General features: G+C 37.3%; 1 protein-coding gene across 23 annotated transcripts in view; it reads left to right on the plus strand.

The window, feature by feature from the left end:
- The window catches only part of CAMK2D (calcium/calmodulin dependent protein kinase II delta), a 144687-nt gene that overhangs the window by 10846 nt on the left and 116482 nt on the right, over nt 1-17359 (plus strand). The window contains exon 3 of one of the 23 annotated variants that reach the window (XM_086464680.1): nt 13844-13858. The exons of the other annotated variants lie outside the window; for them this stretch is intronic. Coding sequence (XP_086320806.1) covers nt 13844-13858 — 15 coding nt within the window. The remainder of the gene's footprint in view (nt 1-13843; nt 13859-17359) is intronic. 23 annotated transcript variants of the gene reach the window in all.

The raw sequence follows: 17359 nt of genomic DNA on the forward strand, positions 1-17359 counted from the left end.
AGCCTCCCAGTAGTATTTTAATACTGGAGACGTGTAAGACTTATAAGATGATGTGTACTGGTGCTGGATGGAAGAGCTTCCAAACCCCAGGGACGTTTTCTTTTATACCTATAGCACTTTATGGTCTTTCACAGCTGTTGCGTTTTTGGGGGAAGGAAGAAAAAGGCCACTGGTACAGCGCTCTGTGCGTGTGTGTGCATGTGCACACGTTAGATGCAGAAAAAGATCCAGCAGAGCTTGTGTGTACCCGGGCAGCTTGTTTGCTGTAGGAAAATGTTTCATGCTAAAAGACCTGTTAACTAAAGTAATTTTACTTGTAATGAGGGCAAGAATTGGTGTCTTGAAATTTTTGTTTATTTGTGGTTAACAAGATTTATCTATCTAAATTAAGCAATAAATTGCTTTCAGTGCCATGTTAATCAAAACATGTTTAGTAATGAGATTAATTTTCCCAGAGCAGAAGTTGCTTGTGTGTGGTCCATCCCCTCTCCTAGTAGATGTGTGTGAATATTACAGATGTTCTGGGGACCAGATTGATGATGTAGCTAGCGTTGCATGCTCATGGTGGTAAGCTCAACATATCTCAGAGGTGGTTTTAGGAAACCTGAAGTAAGGAGACAAGGACCCACAAATTGGATGTATTTCAAGTCTATAATAGGTGGGGATTTCTTAAGTGTCAAAATCATGAAGTTTAATATTCTGTCCGCATGTTTGAATTAGTTTTCTTTTGGTCACAGGACGTTCTTTTAGCTGTAGAAATCTCACAAAGTTGTTACATAAAGGTTCGTACACCTTAAAGTACAAAACATTTGAAAAACCAAACGTTTTCTTTGACTTTTAAATAGGATTAATTTGCCTCTGTCCCCAACTATCTTCTTGCTTAGATGGTTTTGCATGGTTGGGATTGGTCACTTTTCAATACTCAAAATGAAAGTCAAATTTAGAGTCAGGTTTTTTGTTTGTTGTTGTTTTTTTTTTTTTTTTTTTGGTCAGTGCTCTGTTTTTGGTTATCCTGTTTCATGTAACAGTTTCAGCCTGGCTAAAACTGATACCTTCCACTTTCAAATCACATTTATCCATTATTCACTGTCAAACTTCTGCAGGATAAGAGAACATTTGAGCATCTATCACCTGCAGTTGGCTTTAGGTGAAAAATAGGAAACAAAATAAAAATGTATCTAAGGTGAGGTTGAGTCCTTCAACAGGGTAAACAATCTCATTCAGTAATCACGTTCTATCCTAAAATTAACTGGGCAGGTGAGGGGCTTAGTTATTTTTGCTTTACTAAAGAGAGAATTTAGTACTGCACTCCTTCACTTTGAAGATTTTTCTGATTGACAGCCCAAATTTATTCATGGACAGTGTTTGTTGTCTGTGTTTAGGTGGTTGTTCAGAGAATTCTTCATCTTTCATTAGTATATTTATCAAGGATGATCTTTTTTTCCCATTATTTTAACAGCCATCTTCCTTCAGCTTCCTCCTATATGATAGACTTGCTGGCCATTCTTCCTTACGTATTGTCTAACCTAATTTATATATATATATATTTATATATATATATATATATATGTTTGGCATGGGGGATTGGACTTGGCCAGGGCAAAAAAAAATCACGTGGGTTCTCATGGGTGGCTTTAGTAATCACCTGTGTGAGGTTGGAGGTTCTTGTCGGGTAAATTCCAGTGTTTATTTTCAGATTCATTGGACTGATTCTGGGATTGATACCAAAGGAACTTCCTTACTAATGTCACTTCAGCTTTTCCTTTCATTACTGCATTTCCTGCCACCTCTTTTACCAGTTTCCTACCAATTTCAAAGTTAGTTTGGTAATTTCCATTTTTTACTCATCCCTAAATGTCTCATTTTCTTTGTTTCTGCATCTTAAACAATGGAGCCTTGCAGGAGGCATTGATCCCTGCCTTGGAAAAATTCCCCGGAGTAACGTTTTGGAGGACTTACTATACCCAACCGGTAACTGACATGCATAGATGCTTTCTTCTTTTCTTTTTTCTTTTTTTTTTCTTTTTTTTTTTTTTTTTTTTGGTAGAGTTTCTCAAGATCATGCTTATTTGAGACCAAAGTAAAAAACCAATTCTTTCCATGACAGGCTTGTTGCTCAGTTTCTGACACAGTAGCTCTCTACAGCGTGCCATTATTCTCACCTCTGTGCAAGGATGAGTGGAAACTCCTGTGAAAATAGCTCTATGAAATGAAACTAAATTAAGAATAGTTTCTGTTGGGTGTTGACTTTTGTTTCTGCAGCCACAGATGCTGATCTATTCAACAAAATGGCTAAAGAAAATGGAAACTGCAAATGTACTTGTAGCAGCTTAGTTCATTGTTTGTTTAAAGGAAAGTTGTATTGATTCATACACTAAATAAACTGAAACACTTTCAAAATGTTGCCAATTGTTGTTGACTCATTCAGTCAATAGAATATAGTGTTTAAAAAAAAGCCTAAATAGCTCAATATGGATTTTGAGGGTTTTTCCTGAGTGCATTGTATGGCCTTTTTTTTTTTTTTCTTTCCTTAGAGGTTCCTTCCCTTAATGTTTCTCAGACTTTAGTTTCAACAGGTGTTTCATAAAGCTGTGATAGTGGATGGCAGAAACTTCCTGAACAGGGAAAATGCGTGAGCTTCTGGTTACATGAATTGCGCTGGGTGCAGTCTTGGATGGTTTGTATTTATAGCATTTGGTGAGGGATTTCTGTGTTGGTCTGAGGGCATGTGTAAGAGGGCTCAGATGCTGCTGGTCTCAGGTAAGCGCGCTGGTGCTCCATGACACTGCCCGTTAGAGCTTTCCCTGGGAGAGGGGCTGCCAGGGGCCGTGGTAAGCGAGGCACCTCGCTTCCCTGAGCGTGGGCACGTGATGCCAGTTCCTTGGTAAAGTGCATCTAGAGTTTCTGGAAATAAGGGCTAAGGAGGCGGGTTTAAAATCTTGAACTCAGTGAACATGTCTCTTTGGAACAGAGAAGTTCTTTATAGTTATATCAAGTCTCTGCAATCTGATCCTGAAAATGAGGTGATTTTACATAAATCAACAGCGGTTGTGTAGCAATACAGGCAAATGTGACCACTAACACACTGAAATTGGCTAACAAGCATAAGCATTCATGAGACCAGTACCTGGGTTTGCAGCTGTCATATTTACTTCCCTACACAGAAAATGGTCATTTTAATTAAAACCTGTATGAAACAGGTTTTAAAACAAAAATATTTATTAGCAGTAAACCAGAAAGCTTCACAAAAAGCCACATGCTGTTTGGCATAACTTTTTTTTTTAAAAAAAAAAAATTGCAATAGTGTGTTTATAAATGTGGGAGGTATGTATTTCAGTGAATAGAGTATTAAGCTTCCTTGCTCCTGTAAATATTTAGGTTGATACTGATTTAACTTTCTAAATTGGAAGTTGTCCCTTGATGTTGGGTTGTTACGTAATGAATCTTAATAATGATCAATCACAAACTGATGCTAGACAGATTAAAAACTAAAACAACGAACAAAACTCCTATTATTTTTAGTAAAGTGTTTTGATAATTTGTTGGGATTCTCCCTGCCCCCTCCCTGTCCTAGATCATCCTTATTTAGAGGGAGGAAGGGAAGGAGATCTCTACAAAGAGAGTAATGCTCCCTCATAGGACGTTTTACAAGCTGCAAGACATGGTTCTACAGAAAGGGCAGGTGGGGGTAGATAATAGCTAATTTCCAGTATTGAAATACAAATGAGATATGAAACAAGTCTATGGTAATTCAGAATTACCACTGGCTCCTTTAGTAAGTAATAGAATTCAACAATAATACCAAGTTAATACTAACATTCTCAGACTTCAACAGCAAACAATTGAATCAGATGTGTATTTTTTACATCTCTTAAATATTCAGTAGACCATGCAAATTCTATATAGAAAATAGCATGATGGGAATGCAAACAGAGCTCTATACCTAATGCCACAATCGCATTCCTCTCAAAAATCTTAGTAACTCATCAGAACTCAGATATCTGAAGTTGACCCACCTGAATCTGTATTTCATAGCACAGGGTTATTGAATCATCTCAGCTGTGACTGGAGAAAAAAAAAAATTAAAAATTTCTGTTTCATTATATTACATAAATGCATTTTCAGCATGAGTATGGCATACAACACCTATCTGAATTACTCAAAGTGGCTCCAAAATAAGAGGTAAAAAACCAACGATTGTCTTATTAGGCAGAGATTGTCAGCTCCTTTGGGAATTTTACTACTAATTTTACCCATCAGGTTTTTATGATGTCATGATATGTAGCTATATAAAATTATCTGTGTGAATTTGGGGTATTTTTAGACTAAATCTGCTTCTGGACTTGTGTGCTGGGATGTATGGAATGCAAGCATTGGCATTTGATGCTTCATGTCTTTGAAGGATTCCCCCTGCGCCCCCCTCCCCCATGTTCTTAACATAGCAATTATTTCTTTGCCAAGAAAAGTGTATGGAGGAACTGTCAAAGAAACTGCATGTAGACTTGGTCTGAGAACCTCCGTAGATGATGTGTAAGTTAAATGTGCTTTATTTTCCAACTGTGGCAGACTGAGCTGCATCCGGTCAGGAAATTCCACTCGTAGGCAATAATTTTCTTTTAACTGCTGTAACCTGATCGTGTTTAGTCTAGTACCTGAATCCTTAGCAACTTCTGGTGAGATAACAGAAGGATATGGATAGTTTCAGAGTCTGTGCTTTCATGTATTCTTCCCAGGCACACTTATTTCACCGATTTTGTTAAGGTGTTAAATAGCTCCTGATTTAAGAACCATTGTTCTCAAGTCTGATGCTTGAAAAGCTTTATAAAATAGGCTTCTGAGTTTGGCATGTGTAGGTTTGGTGGGTTTTGTGGGGGCTTTTTTGAATTGAAAATGTTACATCTTTATGAGATGGGGCCCTTAAAACCTCACTAGAAGGTAATCTGATTATTTTAAATGTTGTCTCTTTCATATTGTTCCTTTCGCTTGAAATGTGTATGTTTTCTGTGTTACGTGAATAGTCAATGGAACAAAAGTTCTTGTAGTTAAAATGTTAGAAGGTCTTCTTTTAAAATGCATGCTTATTTGAATTGAATGTGCTTAGATTTTTGGATATACTTCAATTCTAGCAAACATTTTGACCAAAATAATTACGTACCGCATTTAAGCACTTTAAATGTGCAACTAGTACCACTGCAAACTGTACACTTAGACCAGAGCTCTTATTGAAAATACAAATGTTTCTGAGCTTAGATTTCCTCTGGTTTTATTTTACACTCTCGTTCTGCTGAGTGTATAGTAGTTTGCTGAGTACTAAGTCTGCTCCAGTATTGAAAACATATCCAGAGAATGTGGCAGTGTTTTCTGAAGTTTGCTTTTCTTTCATGGTAACATTTATCCCTTCCTACCAGAAATTCATGCTGCTTTAATTTTAGTTCTCAAGTTCAGTTTTAACTTATCTATAATCACGTAAAAATAATATGCGGGGTGCCAGCTGGCATCCCTTGGTGTACCGGGGCTCTTCTGTTTGCATTGTGTGAGTATGGATTACCTGCCAGATAGAGAAGAGGTTCTAGAGGGAAGGAAGCCTTGGCATGGGTAATAGTCACCAAGAGAGAAAACTTCACGGTTATTTTAAAGGCTTAAACATCTGGAGGAGAAAAATGCTGGTTATCTTATCTGGAAAGTGTGATGTTCATTTAACCTGTTTGTTGTTAGTAGTTTTGCCTTTTCAAGAGGTGAAAATACTATCCTGGCACGCCATTACCCTGTCATTCTAGTGTAAGAGCTAAAGCAAAATGCATGAAGAAAAAATGTCTGCTGCTAATAGAGTATTCAGTAGTATAAAAGGTTTCTCTTGAATGATCTTACATCAACATATAAAGCAGAATAAGCCTCTGCAGTATAGTTAACTTTCAGTTGTATGTTTACAGTGAAACCTTTACCTTATTAGTGTGGGAAGATTCTTCGTATTTTCATGAGACTTCCTGTGAAACAGCCAGATAAAATGGCCCGCTACTACTTCAGCCTGATTCTCATTAAATAAATTAATATTCTGTGGTAGGTTGTCGAGTGACAAGCATTGCAAATGCACTTGAAGTTTTCCTTAATGACTAAGCTTTCTTTCCTAATATGAAAATGAAAGGGAGTAGGAGTGAGCGATGTTGTCAAACTCATCATCAAGTTCTCAGAGTTGGTTTGAGTGCTTGTAATGTTGTTGAAACATAAACTTTTGTTAGCTTGGGTTTTTTATCTTTTTTGCGTAGGACTAAATAACTTGTCAAAGAATCTGAAGTCGTTTGACACTGTCTGGAGGTCGAACTAAAAAAAAAAATCACTCAAAAAAAATCTAATCACTTTTTCTGTGTAAGTCTGTCATAACCTGAATGTCACTGGTTTTCTTATTGTCAACAAAGGGGGGGGGGGGGGAAACCCACAACCAAAACACCCTAGTAATAAAGAAGTTCATATATTAACTTGCTGTGTTTTGACAAATGGCAAACAGCAATCATTGTAGCAGTTTGGTGGCAACAGGTTGAAAATTAAAAAAAAAATAAATCAGAAACTGTAGTTTACTCAATCTTATGTCTTCCTCTACTGCCGAGGTGGTAGTTAGAAAGGTAAAGTGTGCAACAGCTTAGTAAGAACTTCTTTTGATGTCCTAATAATCATCTGTGGCAAAAGCCTGTGACGTTTTGGGAGCCCAGCAAGGAGGGGATCTGAGAAGAAGCTATGACGAACTCTCCTTTATCTGATCTTTGCGTTACAAGCTTCAGCGTAATCCCCCGTGTCTGTCAGAGCCAAAGAGGAGGGCAGCATAGTTGTCCCCTGTGATGGCAGCTTTTGCTGCGTTTATTACCAGCGTCATGACCAACACTTAGTACTGTGTTTCTGTTGTACTCTTGCAGTGGGCTGTGTTTGCTGTAGTCATCATAATACATCATTCCTCCTCTAAACTGCATTTTTCTGATTTGTTGCCTCAGCAGAATTAACTTTAAAGAATAACTCATGAAAGGGTTGGATTTATACAGTTGCACAGTGCCCAGGACAGGGCAATGCATTTAAAACAGCAGATGTCTCTCTTGTACCCTCTGCCAAAGGAATTACAGTGAAAGACCAAGTATTTCCTTTAACTTTTGATTTTTGATGTTCCTTTTAGGAAATAGCATATTATATTTTTCACTCTTGTGTACTTCTCCAGTGATTCTCCTTCAACATCAGGAACTAAATCAGGAACCAGAGAATTGCCCTTGGGGAGACTAAAAATTTGTGGTCTAGAGGGCTGATTTCAGAATTGTCTTTTGACTTTTGAAAAAGGGGCAGATGCTTGAAATTAAGTCAATAATTCTGTTTCTGTGGTTGTAACACTTCATCCTGTGTCAAACCAAGTGTGGGATTCTGAGGGTGTTCCCTTCACCAGCTATGACTGGATCCAAGGAGAGCTTAAGTTGGTCAGAACACGTGGGTGAAATCTGTACTGTGACGTTGACAGGTGACGGTGTGTAAAGCCGCAATGTCCATTCCTTCCTAAAAGCATGCCTGTGACTTCAACAGTTACTTGTACACTTCAGCTTTGGAATACTGTCACACAGCAAGTGACCACTGTCAGTGGTTTATCCCCGTTAACACTGGAGCCGACAGGAAGATTGCAGAATGTCACAAACGTTTTATGTATGTATGGCATTGCTGCCACTCACCCAGGCAATACTGAGCCAAATAAAGATACCTTTAACTGTTCTGATTAGTAGAGCATCTTCACTGATTCCAGTAAATGGACTATGGAATTTTCAGACAGTCTGTTCAAAACTCCCTTTCCATTTTCCTTTATGCCTAGTGCTACATACTGTTTGTCTTGCTGCTGCTTCGCCAGTGAGTACAGGTGTGTGTCTGACGTGGACTATGAGAACAGTCTTACAAGTAGTCTTGTCAGATAACAGTTTGATTAATACATAACCTACTTCATGGATTTAAAAATAGCACCTGAAACTCTATGGTATGCTTCCGTGATTCAGGAGTTGCAATGAAGGTTTCATTTAGATCTTGTTTATACTTAAATACAAATATTTATTTATTTAGAAGTCAGTTGACCTGTCTTGGGAGGCAGGTTTTTGCCAGTGTAAACTGTTGTTTTACCAGGTATATTCTTTGAGTAAATCTCAGGTGTCTCATTTTTCTAGTGTAAATCATGCTGCTCTGTTAGATGGAGGACTGGTATTTTGGGTTGGTTTTTATTGTTGAGGTCATGTTGATAGATTTTTAAATAATATATCTGATTTATGTAGTAATAAAATTAAAAGTAATTGTCTCAATTGACATTTGTCCACCTAAATCTGGACAGCATCCAGCCAGTCATTCTTAGACCACATTGACTTCTTGAACTGCGCTAGGTTTTACATTTTTGAAACGCTTGCTGCCAGACAATTTGATTAATGACCTGCATAGAGCTTTCCAATGAGGAATTTAATTTTGAAGTGAAGAACCAGAGCCAGTATCTCCCCACCTCTAGAGTGCTAGTAATAGAGAAATCTTCTGTATTATGTGGGATACTTGGTAGTAGCTCAGAAAGAAGGCTTTCTTCAAGAAAAAGATCCATGCTGTCATTTTACCCAAGACTTCGGTGACAATGCTTTTAGTATTAGTGAAATTTGATATTACTAATGTTAATATACTAATGTTAAAAATCAAATTGTAAGGTGATGAAACTGTGTTATTTAGGAAGCCTTCGATGCTGGTTCAGCATGATAATTAATTATATATCTTGAAGCCTGTGAATAATCTGTAGGACTAAATATACCTTAAGTCTGCTTGTGTTTACATACTCTGCTAAATCATAATTTCAAATCCATTTCAAATCCAGAATAGTGATCATCTTGGTGTGCTTAGTGATTGCATAGTTCTATTAAAACCAAATGTGTATTAACAGTAGGACAGGTAATTAGTGTATGTGATAGATTCGGCAGATAACGCCTCTTGGTAGTTTGGTTGATTTGAAATGTGACATTTTATGTATTTATATCTCTCTCTAATGCATGGAACAATTAGCAGGGTAGTTTAGACTTGATGGATATTATTTATATTTACTATAAAAATCAAGAGGCAAGGAAAGCTAGTGTGCAATTTATTAATTATAGAACTGATCGTCTATACTATCTTTGTGTAATAGTACTGAAAATCATTAGAATGTGGCCCTTAACTAAAAAGCCATGTGGTAGGTTTGCTGTTGAGGGGAAGGAAGAGAAATGAGATTCCTGTCCTTGGATCTTAACACAGGTTAGTTCACCTGTCTGCGTGCTGTTGTGTGAACTACGCGTGCAAGCTGTAAATTGATGACTGGCTTGATTAAATCATTTTCCTGTTAAATTCGTAGTGTCTTTCTCATCTCTCCTTTTGCGACATAGAGAGAGGGAAGTTCTTTGCAGGTAGCACTGGGAAGCAGACTGAGAGACTTTAAACAGTTGTGTAGTGTTTAACAGACTAACAGGCAAGATACACATTAGGCACCTTGCTTGTACTCTGCCTATTGCAGCTGCTACGGCTTCAGGTGTAATCGTCTTACGCGTCTTCTGCAGTGATATGATGAGTAGTATTACCTCGTGCTGCTGCTATGACACAAACATGACAGTGCCTATAAGCTTCACTTGTAAACACTAGTATATAAAGTCCATCAAAAATTCGAAAGGGCTAAGGTGTGGTACAGAATGTCTTGTTTTGGATTAGCATCTGAGTTGTAGCGACACACAGAAGGGAAATGCGGGCTTCTGTTTTACTCTAATAACTTGGTTTTGAAATGTCTTAAGTCTTTTTATCTTCAGAAATTAACTACTTCTGGTGTCCATATAGTATTATGTTATCCTGTGTTTCTTCTTAGTCTTTTATTTTCATATACCCTAACGAAACATTCTTTAAATGGAATAATTTTTGTGCCATTAGTTGACTAAAAATAGCCTAGAGCAATATTCAGCATTTTAAGCCTCAGAGGCTGAAATGCTTTGATCAATATTAAAAACTCTGTGACAAAATAGGAGTAATTGAAAATATTAAGTATTTTTCTGCTGGAAGGGTCGAAGGGTCATAGTCATGAAAGGTGAAAGGCTGTTTTGTTTTCTCTCCTAATTTTGTTCAGATTTGGCACACTGTATTTAAAATGACTGATTGTACGACCATAAAATATCTACAGTGTTCTTTAAACAGTATTATTTCTGACAGATTTTCTTCTTGGGAGTCGGGGAATAATGTGAAGTTTAACTGTTGCGAAATACTTGTTTGAGAAATAAGGCATACTTCTGCTGGGGATGATGTATTCCTGTTTGTAGTGAGATTTGTAAGTGATGCAATTAGTGTTAGTGAAGAAGGTGTCATGTGAAAGAGATTACCAAATTGAGCTCCTCTGAATGGAAGTCTGGTGTAGGATGCTTGCCATGGTTCCTAGTTTTCAGATCTGCTGCTACGGAGGTGCCACAGTTCTCTGGGAAAGACAGTTCTTGTAATGCTTCTTCACCTTTCTCAATGTCTTTGCATGTTCCTGAAGGGGATTATCTCTCTCTGATAAGCTTCTTAGTTGCTCTGCACAGGCCTTTTCCTTCACAACCATTCTCTCAAGATATTTATAGGTACAGCATTAACATACGCCTTCTTAGAGGGCTGAAATGGATATTTATGTAGGCTTTTACAGGCTCATTTGGCTGCTAAGGAAATCCAGCTATTGAGTGTCTTTATATGAACATCTTGCAAAATTCAGAGTCCTACGAAATATTTGTTTCTTGTGAGCAATGGCCCTGATAAGTTTTTTTTTCACCCCTCTTCCTACATTTCTGTGTTCTACATGAGACAGAGGTGGCTTCTGAACATAAAGAAAATGCAGTAGGAGAAAAGAGCAAATAGAGGGGGCGAGGATGGAACAAGAGTGTCGTTTTTTTACTTATGATGTTGGAAAGCTGTGAAAGCATATTAGCTGTTTCACTTCCCTTACGATGCTTTGCCTTGGCACTATGGAGTCAGTCTTCAAGGGATAGAAAATGTCCTTGTACTGCACAGAATTACAAGAACACGTTCATTCCAGGAGGCAGATTGTAACGTAGGAAGGATGTTTTTGTGCAGTAGTTACCTAGTGCCTGTTTATATGTACACCATCTCTTCACAAGAAACCCTTTGAAAAGGTGATGGTTTGCAATCAAATTGAATGATGCTTTTTGGATAGGCAGTGAAAAGCACGTGTAAAAGAGAACAACAGTCTCTGAAAAGGCCACTTAACTGAAAAGCAGAAATTACCACTTGAGTTTTCATTGAGCAGTCTCTCTTATGTAGCTTAAGGTCATTTTCACATGAAGTGTTCAGGCTACTCTTCCTTCCGTACTTAAGTGTGCCTGTAAGCTATCATTAGTTACTGCGAGATGTAAAAGTCTTCTGAGGAAGTTCTTCAGCCGTTACTTCTGTGCTTAAACTGTTCCTACAGAAGTTGCTAAACTACTAATATTAGGTTATTATAAAGAAGTCTATCTTAGCTGCTCTTTTCTGACAAAACTAGGAAATACATCTTGTCTTTTTGCTGAAAGCAAAAACGTCATTGCTGTTTAACTTGTTTTAAAAGGAGTACTGTGGGAGAGGTTTCAGTGATGCTACTTAGTAAATCATTTCATGTGCTTTAGGCTTTCCAGTATCTTTATGAAGCTTTTCCCTGTTAAAGAAGCAGCCTTCGTCTCAGTTATTTCTCTTAGAATGACAGAATATCACTGGGTAATAGAATAATTTCAAAGAATGACTAGTGAGTTTGGATAAAATAGTTCTCTGTGTTTTATACTTGTAAATGAAGCTAGATATCTCTGAATGAGTACCTTGCTAACTTCACAAATTTTGACATGGTTAAGACACAAAAGCTTATTTTGGGATGATTAGGTGAAGTAGAATCTTTTTCTGAGCAAGTTGAGAGGTGAAGAGATTTGTAAAGTTTAGAAAATCTCAGAAGTACAGTGAAACATACTAAGCAAGCTCTTCTGATCTGGAAGAGGAAGAGGTGGATTCCCCTTTGTTGGAGGGGGGAGAAACAAAACAAAAATGCAACAACAAAAGTAACAGTTCCTCTAGAGGAAAATGGACAATTGAGAAACTTCCTTAAGAAACTTTGGTATCTTTTGCCCGAATTACGAACCAAAATCTTACTGAACTGCTCATGGAAGAAAGTGAATGGGAAACACCATAGTTCTCATGTGCCATTGAGCTTATGAAAAGGAGCGTTTTCCTTTTCTGTCCAGGCAGAATGAGTTCTTGACTCCTTTTAAACTTGGAGGAGAAGTTGCTACAGTTTTGGATTTTTTGATTAATATTCTTATGGATATTTAAGAAGGAATTGTACTTAGCCTGAAGGAATTGAATAATATTTCTGCCTAGTCTGTCCTCACTCAAAGCTAAGTGATAACCCCCCACCCCGTGCCCCCTTAGACAGGTTATGTTTATAGTTCATAAAGAAGCACCAGACAAACATCATAAAACTTACTAAGCAGAGCAGAGGAGTAACACATTCTTCAATATTTATGCTGAAAGGAATGTAAATACTTCTGAATTTTCAGTGTAAGTATTGAGCTGTGTGATTCTGATACCCAGTGATTGAAAATTGCTGATATATTCACTATAGCTCAGTGATTGATTCAGCATTGTAGGCTTTTTTTTAACAGGTTTTCTAGCGGATGCTTCTTAAAATTTTAATAAATCAAATTTACACTTTTACATTTTTTAAGCATTTTTATCCCACTACTACTGCACACATTCAGTACTAGCAACTGTTCAGGTCGAATGGCAAGATGATATGAGTGTTAAAGTAGTAAATAAATAAAAAGTCCCTCCAGCTCCCCAAAAGCTTGGTCAAATGCAGGCAAAATTATCCAGATAATTATGATAGCTCATAGTTAAAAAAGTAATAATTGTTTTTTAGATGTGGGTTGTTTTTTTTTATGTTCCTCCCCCCTTCTGGATATGATCATAATGTGGTTTTCCACAAAGCTACCTTAACAAATCTTCTAGCCTTCGTCAAAATGCTTCTCAACATGTTCGCCCTACTGGCTGTTTACTGATGTGCTAATCTCTAGAGTCATCTGAAGGGCCAAAGAATTTTAACACTGAGTGAACGTGAGTTAGGCAAGCTTTCTGATCAGAGGTTCGCTGGCTTTTAACAGCATTTTTCTTGTTGGCTCCTGAAATGGTTTTTGAGCATGAAAATCTTCCATGTTTCAACCTGGTCTGAATCCTTGGCTGTGATATTCCAGTCTTTTTGATACTGGAGTTGTCTTCATTGAGTCTGGATTTGAAATACTTGCTTTTGACAGTATTTTTCTCCTGGTGTTTTTCCTTTGATCTTCACTATTTTCTTTCACTGTTGGGTTTATCTGCTGGGTAGTAGTAAGCATGGCCATTCCTTTCAGATTTTTCTGCTGAATGATGTTTGTTTTTTCTCCAGCTGTTGACTTTGGCTTCCTTTTTAAAATTTCACAATAAAAACTTTCTGTATATCACTCCATAGAGAAGACAGTAAGTCACCTTGCTTCCTTTCTGTGGTTTAGATTCTCCCTCTCTTCCCACCCCTACCCCGCCCTGGTCTCCCAGATGGAAAGAGGAAGACACCTGTCTACTTTAATGGGATATCAGAAGGGTTTTGAAAGCCTATGGAGTACCATTTCCAGAAATTGGTGTAGCTCATAAAGCATTTGTACCAGGGAATAGTCAGACAGGTTTGAGGCTGATAAGACCAAAGTTAGGCAAGCCCAGTGTATTGAAAGCCAAATGTCACCTTTTTTGTGAATATCCTTTTGAGAGCGCTCTGATGTGCTGAAGCCTTAGTTCACAAATAATTAGGTAGTAGATGGAAAGCTTTAAAATGCATGGATGTGCAATGTTTAATTGCCATCAGAATACACATTTTATTTTTAGCTGTGAAAATTCAGATTTTTATTTTGCATTTTTAGAACCATTAGAAAGGAGATAAAGGAGTAAAATCTCATTGTTATGGATGAATGGACAATTTTGTTCAGTCTGGAATCCGTTCTTCTGCATCCCATTAAACCTTTTGAACTGTCTAATTTGATCTATAAGCAGAAATATTGACACATGACCCCAAACTGCAGATGTGTTAAATTGAGATATGAGTGGCAATTAGAAATGTATCTTTAAATAGAAGTGCTACCTATACAGTATCCAGCCCATTAAGCAAACTGTCAGACTGTAGCCTGGAATTCTCTTTGAGAGAAATTGGAAAGTAGTTTAATAGGGAAGAAAATAAGTGGGGATAAGGAGGGTGGAAGATGGGGTTTGAAAAAGGTAAGCATGTTTGAATTTCACATGTTTATGGCAGTAACTTAGAAGTGAAAGGCTGAACTTAGACTCTTCTGTGAGAGATGGATGATATTATCTCACATTATTGCCCTCTGAACAAATACTTAAGGGTGGGGAAGAACTTTTATTAATTTTACACCAGTTTAACTGTGAAACGTACATGCTGCACCTGCTTTGTAGCTTCAGTGTCCCTCTGTATACTGAATTCTGTAGCCCTTTCAGGATGTTTCATGACATTGGATAACTTAGCTAAATGCTAGAGGTATGGTTGTATACCATGTAGTGCTGTAATGGTTCAGAAATAGAGCTTGGCAATCAGAAGGGATTGGAGGATGTTAGTTTACCTGAAAAGCTACATAGGATCTGGAGAAATCAGAAGTATTCAGGATGAGACTGTATTTCCTGTAAAACTGCAAGCTGTTTTTTCTCATTAGGTGCAGAAACTCTTTTGGTTAATTCTGTGGAGCTTGTTTTTTTTCCTAGTGGGATACCTAATTAAAAAAAAAAAAAAAAAGTAGTCTTTATGTGTTTTTTTAAATATTGTTCTAATTCCTTGTAATCTTTTATGAAAACTGAGAAAACGTGATGATGGGCTTTGGGGACCATGGTGTGTTTACTGATAAGTTGGTACAATGTGTTCCTATTAAAACAAACAAACCCTATGTCTTGCTTTGCTTTCTGAAGCTGTAGTAATGTGTTATATATAGTGATGGCTCTTCTCCCTGTGTGGTTTAACAAAGTAAAAATAAAGCTCATCAAGCCATCACTCACTGCGGGCACTCATGCACACACTAACCTACAGCAGTCCCAGCTGTGGTGGTATTGGGCAAAGTGCTTCCTTCCCCGAGTACCCTGCCCTGGGTTTTGTACAGCATGACAGAGTGAATTCAGATGGGCTGTTGCTATTTCTGTTTGGATCTGTTGATGAATTCTGACATCAGAAGAGCTTAGATTGTCCTGGTGGACCATGTTTCTTCTCCACTGGAAAAGCCGAAGTACAAATACAGAGGGAAATCTCCATGAAAGTGTGGTGGGTTTTGGTTTGGTTTTGTTTTCCCTGTGACAGTTATGAGAGCTCTCTTTGGTAGTAGCAAGCAAAGCCTTACGTGCAGAGCTTAAAGCTATTTGAGGATTTGACCCATTGATCTCGCTTTCTGCTAAGTTTGGATGGACAATTAATTGGCTGTAGAAACCTGATAAACTTCAGTTGCTTAACAACGTCAAAGCAAACAATAACTACCATGTGTTTTGTCTAAGCTTGTTCGTATTTAAAATAGCCATGAACATGTCAAGTGGGGACATGAATAAAATGCTCTCCAGATAAATGACTCCTATAATTAAATTAAATTGAATTTTAAATACTCACTTGTTTCATTTGATGATGTTGCATTGTGTAAACCTATTAATTTGGAATTTGTACATCTGTTTTACTTACACTGGGACCAAAAGGTCAACTTGCATTTCTTTGTGGTAGTGTCCTGTTTGTGTACGGCAAATGTCAGATGTTAAAACACTAGTGCAGTGTCAAAAGTGCCCAAACTTCTCAGCTTTTTAAAGTTTCCTGATAGGCTGAGAATAATGAAGAAAAGGAACAGTTTAATAATGCTTAGTAGCATACATACTTCAGAGTAAATCAGCATTGTATAAGCAAAGCACAGATCATTTTGTTTCGTGAATCAGAGGCATTAATTCTGTAAATAAGGCAGTGCTGTTCAATGCGATGGGATTAGTGGGTTACAACTCTTTTTGCATGAGGGCTGCCAAATTAACTAGAAAACTTTGACATTATTTAAATAAAGGAAAAACTCTACTCATAAAACTTAAGAATAGAGCCTACGTGGCTGAAAGCTTACACAAGTATTGAAATTTATATACAGTAGTTGATTTGTCCGTTTATCTATGAACCACTGCATACAAAAGTAATAACACTTTCTATACTTGAGCTGGATGGTCTTGGGGCAGTAGCCAGCAGCTTGCGCCCAGCTGTGCACAGGAATGAGTTTCAGGCATGTTCTGGCATGCGGGCAGCTCTTTGCGGTCCAGTTGCTGTTTTTGCTTCCAGAAATGTTGGTTGGTTCAGTGATGAACCTCCAAAACAATAGTCCTAAAAATTTCTGAAGTTTACTACATTGTAAAATAGTTGATGGAAAATGATTTTTCTGGCCTTGGAAGGGGTAAACATTTTAACTCTGCCGTTAGATGGAGTAAATGAGCCCAGAGAATCAAATATTGACTAAGAAAATTTAAGCCCTTATTTATAGCAGTATGTGCCTACAGGAGTATTTCAATTAATAGGAATGTGAGCACTGATTGGTTAGTTATGTGTAACTTGGAGAAGTTGTCAGTGCAAGTGAAAGTTCAGAACTGCCTGGGAGGGTTCAAGTGGACTGACCAGCCTTGAACAGTAGAAGAACTTCAGCTTGGGACCCATTTATTCTTAGATTCATTAGTCTGGAAGGAGAAAAAAAATAGTTCATCACTTAACTGAGTTATGTAGTGTTTCTTTCCTTAACGGAAAGCAGATCAGAATATTATTCATTCTGCTAGTAGCCAAAGTAGATTTTAAAATGATTATAAATAAACCGAGGTTAGATGAGATTCAAAGCCAGAGCAGTTTACCTGCAGGTGAGGTGTATCATTTGTTAACAGTTGTGAATTGGTTTGTGTTTCAGACAACTCCTTTGTTTGTTTTCTCTCTTTTTTTTTTTTTTTTTTTTGTTTTGTTGTTGTTGTTGGTTTTCTACCATGGGTCATCAGCTAGGAATTACAGATCTTTAAACTTGTATCCCCATTTACTTTGTTATGTTTTTAAAGCAATAGAATGATTGAACTGTTTATAGCATTTATCCAAATCATTCTAAAATTAGAAGTTTTGAACAAAGTAATCATCAAAAGTCCTTTGTAGCAGACTTGATCATTTAAATGTGTACAAATTACTGTATTTTAATCCAAATTTATTTGTATAATTTTTTTAAATGCTCTGTTATTTCACCAGCATTATAAATTCTTGTGTCAGTATAATAAAAAAAAATTAAAAGAGGGG

This window comes from Leptosomus discolor, chromosome 4 (genome assembly GCF_034619465.1).
Source record: "Leptosomus discolor isolate bLepDis1 chromosome 4, bLepDis1.hap2, whole genome shotgun sequence".
In the NCBI taxonomy this organism is placed as follows: Eukaryota; Metazoa; Chordata; class Aves; order Leptosomiformes; family Leptosomidae; genus Leptosomus; species Leptosomus discolor.